Source organism: Cyprinodon tularosa, unplaced genomic scaffold (assembly GCF_016077235.1).
Source record: "Cyprinodon tularosa strain WSP-4 unplaced genomic scaffold, ASM1607723v1 ctg35, whole genome shotgun sequence".
NCBI classification, from domain to species: domain Eukaryota; kingdom Metazoa; phylum Chordata; class Actinopteri; order Cyprinodontiformes; family Cyprinodontidae; genus Cyprinodon; species Cyprinodon tularosa.
The window spans coordinates 1,009,236-1,022,009 of record NW_024039063.1 but is presented as its reverse complement, the minus strand read 5'-3'; the positions used below and the strand labels follow the sequence as shown (position 1 = coordinate 1,022,009).

Genomic DNA, 12,774 nt, shown 5'->3' with positions numbered 1-12,774 from the left:
TGTGGAGCAATTACCTCTGGTGACATTCTAGTGGAGCGCCACAACTTTCCCACCAAAACGACGCATAGAAATGTACACATTGAGGCTGGACACTGAATGTACAGAGATGGAAGTATATTATACAGCAGCACAAGCAAACATGCGAACGCAGAGGGTGACTCCCCAACAGCAGCCGACTGAGGGAATATTCTGAGTCTAATTACAGTCTGAACCTTCTGAGGATACAGGAAGGAAATACATTTCCAACATTTCCGGGGCACGACACACACACAAACACTCACCCCACTGTTAACCACAGCAGCCCAAAATCACCAGCTAGGCTGATCGCACACCTTAAAATACACATATCCAATTCTCCAGGAATGCATTGGAAGTACAGCAAGGGACAGAGATCAGCATCCTGAGGCTCTGTAGTTTCTATTTCTATTTGTTTGTTGTTTCTGACAAATGGACTGAGGGAGACAAAGCTGTTTCAGCCCTTTTTAAATACATTACTACCTCAGGAATGTTGGAATGGAGAGTTTTCTATCATTTTCTACCAACAAATACTAAAACTAGCAAATGTAAGCGGTAGTAAATAAGCGGTGATACAAGACAGCATGCAGTGCTAAAAGTCCTTCTGCCACAGGCAGGTAGTTCGGATTTCAAGTTAAAATTATTATATCATAAAACAATAATAGTATCAGTGTCAGCCCATATCTGATGGCAGCATTCATCAAGATTCTGTATGAAATAATAAAAGTCAGGGGCTGCTGTGCTGTTCAATGTGATTGTAATGGCTCATTGATTGATACTAAACACTGATCTTATTTATGCTCTCACTGCAACCCGACGCGTTCGCTCTGTGAACTCCAACTGTTAGCAGAAATGTCACTACTCTTACTGGGAAGAGTTACATAACATTAACAGGGGGACAATACCCAGAAATATATCAGTGTTTCTGACTTAATGTGAGCTAAACTAAAGCACGGATAGACTGCAGATAAAACAGGGCTGATGGATCACTCTAAATGACAAGACAATTGAAAAAGATGCCAAAAAAATACAATCAAACGCAAAATTTTGGTTTTTAGCTTTTGTCTTCACTCCTTTTCTTTATATCAATTATTTTCCTCTCGGGGAACTAATAATTCAATTCAATTCAGTTAATTTATATAACTCCAATTCATAACATGTAATCTCAAGACACTTTACAATTCAATCAGATCATACAGTCAGATTGATTCAAAGTTTTCTATTTAAGGAAGCCAGTTGATTGCATTGACTCATTGACTCTATGGTAATCCCTCACACCAAGCATGCTTGTAGCGACAGTGGAGAGGAAAAAATCCCTTTTAACAGGAAGAAACCTCCAGAACCAGGCTAAGTGTGAGAGGCCATCTGCCGAGGTCGACTGGGGTTCAAGGAAACAGAAGCTAAAAAAATAAAAAAATAAAAATACAATATAAGTGTTTGTTCCTTTGAATGTAGTCAAACTTATTTTATGTCAACCCACTTCATCGTTTTTGAGTCTTTTAAGGGAGCCGGTTGCAGCTGGAGCTGAACCAATGAAGCCTTTGTTTTTATTATCTTATTGACAAATAGCAGACTGCTCTGGTATAACTTTTATCCAATTTATTCGGTCACTTTAAAAGAACATATATCCCACAATATCCCTATTTTGTCTCATAAAGGCCAAACGGATAGAAAAAAAACACACATCACACCTGTGATGTAGAGACTGACCATTTATAACCAAATGCTCATAATTGTATCAAGGTTTTTATAACTATTCTTAATCACAAACAGAATGGCCTAAATGTCAACAATGGGTGGTAAGGTTGCTTAAGGACCCAGATGCAGAGCCGAGTGAAGCAGATTAGTTCTCACAGGTTTAATTGAAGAACAAAGGAAACAGAGGTACAAATCCTAAAATCTAACTAAAATGTTTAACAAACCAAAAACCATGGAGACATCAGGGGAAAAATGAGCCTGAGGAGCCACGGGGAGATGAGCTGAGTAGATGTGTAAAGCATTGAGAAGGAACCAGCACTGAGTGACTGCAGAGGTGGAGTATTTATGGAGAACAGAACAAAGGATGGACAAATGAGCTGAATAAGGAGCAGGTGTGGGTGGAACTGGCAAGAGGGAATCCAAGGGGAAAGAAAACAATCACAAGGGGGCAACAGAGAGTAACTAAAGAATGCTTGAATATCATGGAAAATAAAAACAAAACAACTGATAACAAAAAACTGAAAACTCAGAGTCACAACAAATGGGAAGAACCATAACACTAAAGTCATATCCAAATGTATCTTTAGATCTAACTGGTTTCCTTAGATATAGTTTACGCAGGTCAAACCTGTTGGCTGATTGAAGAAGAAATAAAGGAGATACATGGTAATTAACTCGGTCAGCATTTTATCAACCTTCTTTGCAAAGAGAGAACAAACAATCACAGCAGTCCTAATAGCTCAATGTTCCGCCCTGTCCCTGTCCCTATCCTACATAGCAGGAATAAACAGAAAATAGAATTGTTTACTTACCAATGATTGGTTTCATGAAAAATTCCAATATATGTAGAGCAGAGAATCGATTCAATAAGTCCTCTTCCAGATGGCCATGGTTTGATTCAGCTGCGTTTTCCATTCAAATATCATCATGGATAGGCATCCCGTGTTAACTAGACCTACATAAAGCTTCACTTTCCTAATTTATTCTTAAAAAAAAAAGTATTGTCTTTTAAACACATTAACAGTTTTATTTGGTTTAGAGTTTTACGAAATGGTAAACAAAATTAGGTTAGGGATCTGTCGAAGCGCAGCCCAAAGACCCCTTATGATGAGTACCATTAATGGACTCAGTGCTCCCTGCCTGTGGGATTCCAGAGGCAGCTGATTGGTAATGGCAGTCCAAGCGACAAGCGGCTCGGGCGGTTGCCGAGGCAAAAACTCGTTTTATGAAATGTGCCAAAGAGGCTACTGACTTTTTTTTTAACAGGGCAATGATGTAATTTTAACTGTATGACTTCTTTTTGGCATTACAGTTAATTTGTGTTTAAATTACATTAATTTGCTAATTATACAAAAAATTCTGATCTATTCAACATATTCTTACTGTAAAATGAACAGTTTTATTTGGTTAGGAGTTTTACAGTTTATCATTGTAAATTACACAATGCTTCATTGTTTTTGCATCTACAGTTTTTTTATGTCATGATTTTACAGGAATTCACTGTTAATTCTACGGATATTATTTACAGTGTACAGTTAATCAAAACAATTACATTCAGTTGGAGAAACCAGCAATGCTGCCAATTGCAGTTTAAAGCTTCAAGGAAAGTTTATTTGGAATTAGACAATTTAAAATGTTTTACACTATGATAATAACACTGCAGTGGCATAATGAAAAGAAAAGAAACTTTGGAATACAGCCTCAAATAAATTATGCTTCAATTTAGAGTCTATATAGAAAAGTCAAAAGCAGCTCTTAATAAGTGGGATTTCACACTAATTTATAATTCAGGTCTTCAGCACTTTTGCAGTTTGGATCTACTTTTTAGGCTTTGAAGACTTTTTTGCATTTATTGATTCCGTTAAAGATAAATGGATGATATTTTAATTTAAGCTTCATTACTAAATGAAAATAATGAATCTCAGTTAATGCGCCACTGTCTGATTCCATGACTAACGATTGGCTGTCTTGTAATGGTAGTACATAAACATAGCCACTAGAGTGCACACTCATATAAACCTGTCAGTAATTCTTTCTGCAGATGCTGGTGCCTGAGTTGCATAAAGATGCATAAAATCAATTACTTTAAGAGGCGAAATAAAATATTGATCATGCTTTGATATTATAATACAAGGTGTATTAATTTTGCTGACTTTATGGGGCTTGGTGTCTCTGTGTACTGCTGCAACCTGAAACCAACCCCCCCACCCCCCTTGCACACACAAACACATACAAACACACACAGACCTCTACTGTTTTCTAAAGCTGCAGAGCTGCTTTCAAATCTGACTGGAAATGAAAAAGAATGAGTAGAAGTTTGAGAAAAGAGAAGTTATGAAAAATTTTGAATTGTGAGAAAATCACCATCAAAGGCTTGTTTTATGGCCAGCAGCTGTTTGCTTTCAGTACAGGAGTCAAAATAACCGAACAGAGTAATTTGCTCCTGTTTTCCTCCTGTTTATAAACCTGTCATTCCGTTGTTGATTTCTTAATACACTTAATAAAATATTTTCACTTTAAATTACGAAAAAACCCTAAAAGATAATAAATATAGCTAAAAGTTTGCATGTAAAAAAAAATTATTCTTAGCTAAACTTCGTGCTGTCAGGCCTTACTAAAAGCTCTTTTAGATTTGAGGCGAATTTATCTAAATTTTTCCCCTCATTTGGATAAGAGGAAAAAGGTAATTAGACAGAAAGTATTTAGGCTTCTAAAAGCGTCGGAAAGGCGTCTGCAGGAGCAGTAATGGGCCTTATACTCAGCATACTTTCATGCTATTGTTCTCTGAAAACTACTTTCCACGTGTTGGAAACATCCGCTCCAACTCACATGTTCAACCACACAGTGAATGGTTTACTGCACCGATGCCTTCAGCGCATGACACCAAACACAAGCTTTGTCAGTTTCTCTGCACATACTCACCTGTCTGTTTTCATCAACTTTATGAAAACACAAACACACCTGGAGACGGGCCGACAGCCACATTTCCACACTTCTCATCTCACACACCTGATACAGTAGCTCTATTAGCAGTCAGCACACAGCAAAGAGAGCAGTCATCCACCACTGACTCACAGCCCCAGTTTGACCGCTGAGTGAGGCTCTCGTGGGAAGGACTGACTTTGCTTTTCACACTCATGTGGCAGCATCAAACATATGAGAGAACAGATGGAGGGAATGACTGATGGCTGGAAAGATGAAGATGGTTGAATGGTGGGATGGTGAGAGAGAAGAAAACAAAATCACCCAGAAAAGCGAATAAAAGCCACTATCTGTGTGGTTAGGGCATTGTTCCTAGAAAAGTAGCCTACTGGCAAAACAATGTTTATAAAGCTTTTGTTTAGAGAATTTCATCAATGTGAAAAATTTACTAAACTGTACACATCCAAAAAAGTTTATATTAAACACAAAACTGGGACTGTGTGTGTGTGTGTGTGTGTGTGTGTGTGTGTGTGTGTGTGTGTGTGTGTGTGTGTGTGTGTGTGTGTGTGTGTGTGTGTGTGTGTAGGGGGGGTGTTCCATTAGGCTGTGTGCATGTTACTTTTGCAAGCGTTCTGGGAATCCTGTTGGAGAATATAGCATCATGGACCAAAATACCAGGACATTCAAAAGAAAAAAAAAAGTAATTCCAGCGTGCCAAACAAAAAAATAGACAAACTGAGTCGGCTGAGTCCAACTGACTGAAAAGCAGTGGTGTACAAACTACACACATTTTTTTCTTAAAGGGGAACACTAGTTTTTTTACATTGGGCCCTTGATTTTATGTTATTACATCATGTTCTTCTCACGCATATGAGTTTTGTATAATTTGGAGCTGTCCCGAAGATATTCGGTTTTGTTATATCCAAGTAATGTCTTCCAATGAGCAATGACTTGAAGGCACAAACTAAACTGTTCATACTTTATTCTGACAAAAAACTAATATGGGTGAGTAGAACATGATGTAATAACGTAAAATCAAGGGGCCAATGTAAAAAAAGGTGTTCCCCTTTAAGTAGAAGTATAGATACTGCCATATAAAAATACTCTGGTAAAAGTTGAAGTATCAACTTCAACTCTTTACTCAAGTAAAAGTGAAAAAGTATGTGCTCCAAAAACTACTCAAAGTCTAAAAGTATAAAGTAACTTTAAAAAAAAAACAGCCAGATGCCACTATATGAATTGAAAGCTCATATTTTTCGACTATTTCTAAAAATTCTTTGAGATAGGGCCAAGGATGAGGGAGGTCTTGTTGGTCTCCGTCTCCATCTCTCGATACGATCTCGCCTGTGTCCGACCTTTCAGACATTTCAACATCTTTTTCTGAATCCTACATTGTAGCATGTCATAGATAATTCACGTTTGCAGGTTGAAGGACACCTGCTTGCTTCTAATGATTTCCTTTAGCTAACCAATGAGTGTTTGCGTTATATGACTCATCCAATTACACTAGTTTTCACTAGATGTGGATGGCGCCAATGATCTGCATTGGATGGAGCACATGACGAGAAATAAATATTTATTAACATTAAACCGAAGCCAAGAGTAACAAGTAACATTTTTTTTAAAAATTGAAGGAATAGAAAGTACAGATACTTGTGTGAAAATGTAATGAGTAGAAGTCAGAAGTAGGAAGGAAAGTAAGTAATGAAGTATAGATACCTAAAAAGTGTACTTAAGTACAGTAATGAAGTATTTATACTTCGTACTTGATGCCTCTGCTGAAAACGAACTGTCATTCTCAGGCCTAAATCCATTTACATGAGGCTGAATTGGAGGAAAGAGAGCATAACAGATGGCAAACACATTTAGGCAATCGAGGGAAATTCTGTGATATTTTGCCACTGCTCCTAACTGCCTTCTTGAACAGATTGGATTCAAATACTGTGAATCCGAATGAAAATAAATACCTTTAATTTGTCATTTTAACGAAGAGATACAAGGTCCAACCCTAAATATTGTCAAAGATATCATGGCACAAATCATATTTACCTTCATGGGAGCCTTTCAGCTGCTGGAAACATGTTTTTATTGCCCTTAAATCATACAGATCTCCAGGCCAATAAAGCAGATTATCATAGGGACCAAACGGACCTCAGAGAGTAAAAACAAAGGCCCCAGCAGAATGAAACAGCCATAAAGAATATCACACGACAGCCAGATGAGGCTGCACCTCGGTGCCATCATCTCTGTTTTAGTGAAAGCTGAGACTCAGGTGGTGTTTGTGTGTGAACATGATTTAAGGCAGCATGAAACTGACAGCAGAGACAAAAACTGTGTGATTTATGGCTAAGTTATCATGAAAAACCTGCTGCTTTTATATTAACGTCTCCGAAGACGAATGTTTATTCTTTGAAGGAAGAGATAATGGGTTAAACACATGTAGCACAACATGCACTGTGGGCTGGATTCAGTTCAGTTCCATGGATGCTAATGAGTCTCATGGTGTGAAAAGCTTTAGCAAAAATATATGATGGATTAAAAAAAGAATTAAGTATCTGATTGATTAGTTATAGTTTTTAAGTACACTTCTATTATATGATTATTAATATACCAATTACCGTATATATTTTTTGTGGATCTACTCTATAAAATCTAAAACATTCCTCATGTCCACATATCTAGGAAATAACAGTATTTTATATATAAAAAACAGAGTATATTTTTGTTTAATAAATTTAAGAAAAAAAGTGATCTGAAAGGGGATAATTTTAAAAGTCAAAAAAATATGTTGGAGAGAATACATTTTCGAACTGAGGTTTCATATATATATATATATATATATATATATATATATATATATATATATATATATATATATATATATATATATATATATATATATATATATATATATATACGGTATATATGTATTTTTTTTTTTACTTTCAAATATAGTTTTTTTTTTCTGCAATCAGAGTGGAACCATTTTTTCTCAAAAATAGATTTATAAATGTTTGTTTATCTTTTATCTGAGACAAAATAGTCACAAAATAGTTTCTCTCAAAACTTTTGCTTATCAGTTTTTGCTGTCAGTGTAAAAATTTGTTCCCTATAATAAATTTATTATACTTTCAAAATTACTCATCCTTTTCAGATCATTTTTTTTATTGAATAAAAACAAAAATAACTCTATAAATAACAAAACAGTTATCTCTGTTCTAAGCATTTGACCGGTACATTGTAAAAAGAAAATGCTGCTGCAATTTAAATGAATTTCTTTAATAATTTGAAACAAGTTGAGCAGAATTTTCTCTTTAGGGATGTGCAAAAAATATCCTTAACCCAGGATTTGCCTGGAAGCTGAATTTTAGCTGTATTTGTGTGTTGAAAAACACATGAGCATCAATCCTGTACCGCTCCAGCTTAAATCATTGGAGACTGACAGAAATTTGGCGTGGCCAATCACGCCGCATTTATGGTTTTAGGTGGAACATAAAGCTGTGACAAAAGCAGAGCCTGCTAAAAGCCAACAGCCAAACTATAATAAACTTGGCAGCACAGATGCTGCTTTCACATCTGTTCTGTCAGAACACCCAACTTTATCTTTGTAAGAGGAACAACATTTGTTTGTTGCTGTGATTGGCTGAAACTTTCCCCAAACCTAACCCAATCAGCTAGAAAGGTTCTGCTGAAAGTCCATCCTTTCCCTGAATAGATTTGATAGGAGCAATCTCAAATCAATCATGTGTAGAACTTGTGAGTGCTACACTTTATCCATTTCGCTTGCTAAATAATGGAACCTGTTTTAATGAGATACCGTCTGTCCTAAAAGCTGACATATTTTTAAAAACGTACAGTTTAAAATCTCTTTTAAAAATCTAAAAAAACATTATTTCCTCTACTTTATAATCCTTTAAATCAGTTCTCTGAAAGTGCACTGCTGTTCAGCTGACTGGAATATGGACTCTATTCTTTTTTTCCCGCTCATAAAACAAACAATTATTATGTATATTGCCATTTGAAGAAGATAGAGAGTATTATGTGGAGGAAACATAAAAAAATGCCACTCAAAAAAAAAGTAAAAAAAAAAGGTTAATTGTTGTATTTAGGGAGATAAGTGTGTTAATTAGCCAATAGTTTTCTTCTATATCTTTGTTTATTATCAACATGTAAATTGCAAATCAGTAATAATTGTTGAACATGCTTAGGTCAGCAAAAGTCAAAGCTAGGTTATTTTATCAGCAGAAGGAATATTATTCATAATTAGGTGTAATGTTGTTTTTTTATGGTTTAAATAAAATAAATCAGATCATCTTTAGTTAGTCTTTTTTTAAACGTGTAAAATCATCCTGTTTGTACTAAAGTTAATCGTACAGTGAAAATCCAATGGAAAAGCAAAACAAATGAAAAATGTCCTGTGACCTTTTCTATAGCATCTATTTAAAGTGAGGAAAATGACTCCAGGAGTTTTGAGATTTTTTATGGATAGTTGTGTGTAGCCAATGCACTGTGTTTATGCAGTTCTATAGTTTAAGATCAGCTCTGCAACTTATCAGTGTGTTCAGAGCACACTGTGAGGTTAGGACCTTTGTGTTAGTCTGAGTTTTTTTTTCTTAGTACAAAGCGAGCAGAGTTCAGTAAATTAAAATGGGACGCTCCTTTAAAGTAAATCTACGAATTAAACTCTTATTACAACACACCAAGACAGTGGTGATAAAAATGTGCAACTCTATCACTATAGTGAATTCCATGTCAGCAGCAAAGGTTTGTCCTACCTTAACATAGTCGACTGCAGCATCCAGAGCAGCTACAGGATCCCTGGGAAAGACAGACAGAGAGATTGTCCTGTTTAGAGAGAACATCCTTAGCAGCCGGACCAAAAGAACCGTGTCCTGAGGTTTGGTTCCACCCTGCAGCTTCTACAGAAATGAAAACTACAGAGCTGGTTGATGTTGGCTTGTCTTCAGGTGGGTCTCTATGCGGTGCTGATGTTGCTTTTCTGAAATCAGCGGATGCTGAGGTTTTTACAGCTGCACATTGGCTTCATGACTCCATGCGTCTCCATTCATGGGTATGAGAACAAGACCGCAAATATTCACTGTAAAGTTTCTGAGAAATAAAATTTCTTGCTACAGAGTTCAAAGGTCTGACTGTTCTGTGTGCTTTTCTCTTCTTACTCTGTCAGTCGCTGGTAAACACGTCCACTTGCTGCCCTCTGGGTTCCACCTCCTCCTTCACTCCTCCCCCACCATAGCACACATCACAGCCACACGCATCCCATTCTTAGTCCACTGATAGTTTTACACAGAGGTTAGAGCACCACACATACAAACACACACACAATTTTGAAAAAAACTTTCACTTCATCTCACTTTAGAAGCTGTTTTATCAACTTGTCTGTGTTGGAAAAATTGAAATGACCTAAATAGAATAACTTATTATTGGATTTCACATCTTATCCTTTTCCTAAAGGCTTTTTATTTCTTGAAAAAAGATACTTATAATTATTTCTTGAATTCGTATCTGTAGTATTACTGCAGCTTTTCCTACAGGAGACTTGAAGGAACTCAGTGAAAGCCCTATTAATCAGATCAAATCCCCCACTGCATTAGCAGGGTTGGTAGTTTGGACCCCTAAAGCTTGGAATGGTGTTCTCACGGGAATATTAGCGCAGCTCTAAGACCCTCCAGTTTTATATAGCCCAAAATAATGAGTAGGATTTACCTACGTAACTCAACAGAGGGCCTCATTCACAACAAACTGTAGTCGTTTACTCAAGGCAGATTGTTCAGCTTCTCAGGTCCTCTCAAAATCTCCAACGTGTCTGTGGCCCAGCACCTGAGGACGCAACATATATGGCTAGTGACTCTATTGCAGGTCTGCAGATCACAGCGTGTCCTGACGTGCCCTGCAGCATATCAACATAACAACACAGAGCTGTCCGCTGTGCCGAGGCCACAGGGGCTGTTTTTGTTATGGGTGATACTCTGTCAGTGCAAGAGAATCGAAACACCTAAAATTTATTTCACATTTTCTCAGTTCAAAAGACATTTCAGTGTTCACAAAAAAATATCCATGGATATTTTTTGTTTTTCTACAGATAAAAACCTGAAAAGTGTGGTGTGCATTTGTATTCAACCTGTCAGAGTCAATAATATACACTGAAGGTGGAGATTAGGTTTATGAATTTAGACTGGGTTGCAGAAATTTTTTTAAATCTGTGACTTAATATCGACATTTACACCACTTAAATTTTACTTCCAACTGTTTTTTTTAAAAGGAAATTCATATTTTCACCAAAATGTAAAAAATTTAAAATACCTATTATTTAAAAAGTTTACACCATCATTTTATTTTAAGGATTTGTTTCAGTCAATTTAATCCTAATAATAAGGTTAAGAAAAATTCCCCAACCCCGGGTGCATAACTACTTCAGAGTACTAAAAAAAAAAACTAATAATTCAACATGTAGAAATTAAAAGAGATTACAAAGATGGAACAACCTTTATCTTTTTTTGACATTTGAAATTGCATGATGAACTGTTGGAGGTCCTTTCTTTTGCTAAAACCAGATATGTCCAGGGGCACTGATTTCATTACATCTTGAGATAAAAAAAAGGAGAAAAAAAAACATATGGTAATTATTTAAATTTTAGATATAAATCCACTTTGTTAAAAAAAAATAATTTCCCCTTTCACCGTGCAGCCTGGAACACTGCATTTACGCCCTTGGTTCTGGCTCATTTTCAACAGAGAAACTGCCTGCTTTGTATTTCTTGTAGAAGTAAACCCAACTGTAGGCTAACCAGCTAAACTGGTGTCTTACATCTACCTCTATTCATCTTCTTTGGCCAGTGAACCGCTGGGCTGGTCTGTATGTCAATTTCGGGGTGTGACGAAAGTACAGGCCAGAACCAAATAAGGCAACATCCCTGAGTTTACGTCAACTGGGGGCTTCGTTTGGATTCACCCGTTTTATGTTTTTTTGAGATTTGCAGAGAAAGGAGGTGTTGATGGGGTTTGAACTTCTCTGTACGTCCATTTCACCCACTGAACTAACGTTATTCATCTATGACAATGTAAACTTCTGAGTGAAGACCTTGATCGTCCAGCACAAAGATAGAGCTATGATGACATATTCATTAAATATGTACATAAACTAAATAAATTGCTAATGTTGACAGAAAAAGCTTGTTTTTTTGTTTTTTTTATCGGTATCTTTATGTGTGTTCATCTTTCCTGTGAGACTCAAAACCCTGACCACATCAACCATCTGCCTCCAGCAACCCTGACTCGACTTTCCAGTGTGAGACTAAACTGGGAATCACCACGGATAGACACCACCCATTTAAATCCCTCAGAATGAATCTTCTCAAACGAGGGAAATCCCCTCTACCCCCTCCTCCCTTGTGAATCTGGCAAAGTCAAAAGGTCAGGTTTAAAAAGAAAGGCACATCCTGGAAGATGGTAAGGATACTACAAAACCCGTTTGTGAGGTAAATCATTTCATCTCTAAATACAGAATTTAAAAGTGGATTTATTTTTGCTCCCTAAAAATTGTGTAAAAAGTATCTGAGAGGTTAAGCCTCAGGCTGACCACTTCTATATACTTAATTTTTTGTGCTAAAGTTGCTAAAAACTGCAGTGAATGCTGACTTCTTTTGCTTCAAAAACCACAAAAACAATCTTGACAGACACAGCAAGCAGCAGAAAATGACTCAAAGTGCTGAGGCGAGGAAGAGGATGAAAATAAAGAGTAGGGAAGGCTGAAGCATGTGGAGCTCACCACAATCTTTTTCTGGCTACTGTTGTTCTTTGCAGTTCACCACACAGTACTCAGCATGACCACAGCTGGCTATAGACCGGTGCAGGACAGAGTACAAGCGAACAGCTGCATGCAGTACCAGTATGCCATCTCTAGGGGTCAGTGTGTTCCTATCCCCCCAAAAAAAAAAAAAGACACTCCACACCGGAGTCAAACTATATTGGGGATTATGCACTTCATTGCATCATCTGCTAAAACTAGTGATAAATCACATCAAGCTATAAAATAATAATAATGAATATCAAAAGAGAAATTATAAAAAAAAAAATTTCATCGAAAATATATGATAAAACATCGATAAACACCCCTTTATT

General features: G+C 36.6%; 1 protein-coding gene across 2 annotated transcripts in view; it reads right to left on the bottom strand.

Annotated features, from left to right (window-relative positions):
• bcar3 (BCAR3 adaptor protein, NSP family member) overlaps positions 1 to 12,774 on the bottom strand; it is an 83,912-nt gene that overhangs the window by 27,421 nt on the left and 43,717 nt on the right. For both annotated transcript variants that reach the window (XM_038295020.1, XM_038295021.1), the window contains one exon: positions 9,411 to 9,453. In XM_038295020.1, the coding sequence (XP_038150948.1) occupies positions 9,411 to 9,453 (43 nt within the window). The remainder of the gene's footprint in view (positions 1 to 9,410; positions 9,454 to 12,774) is intronic.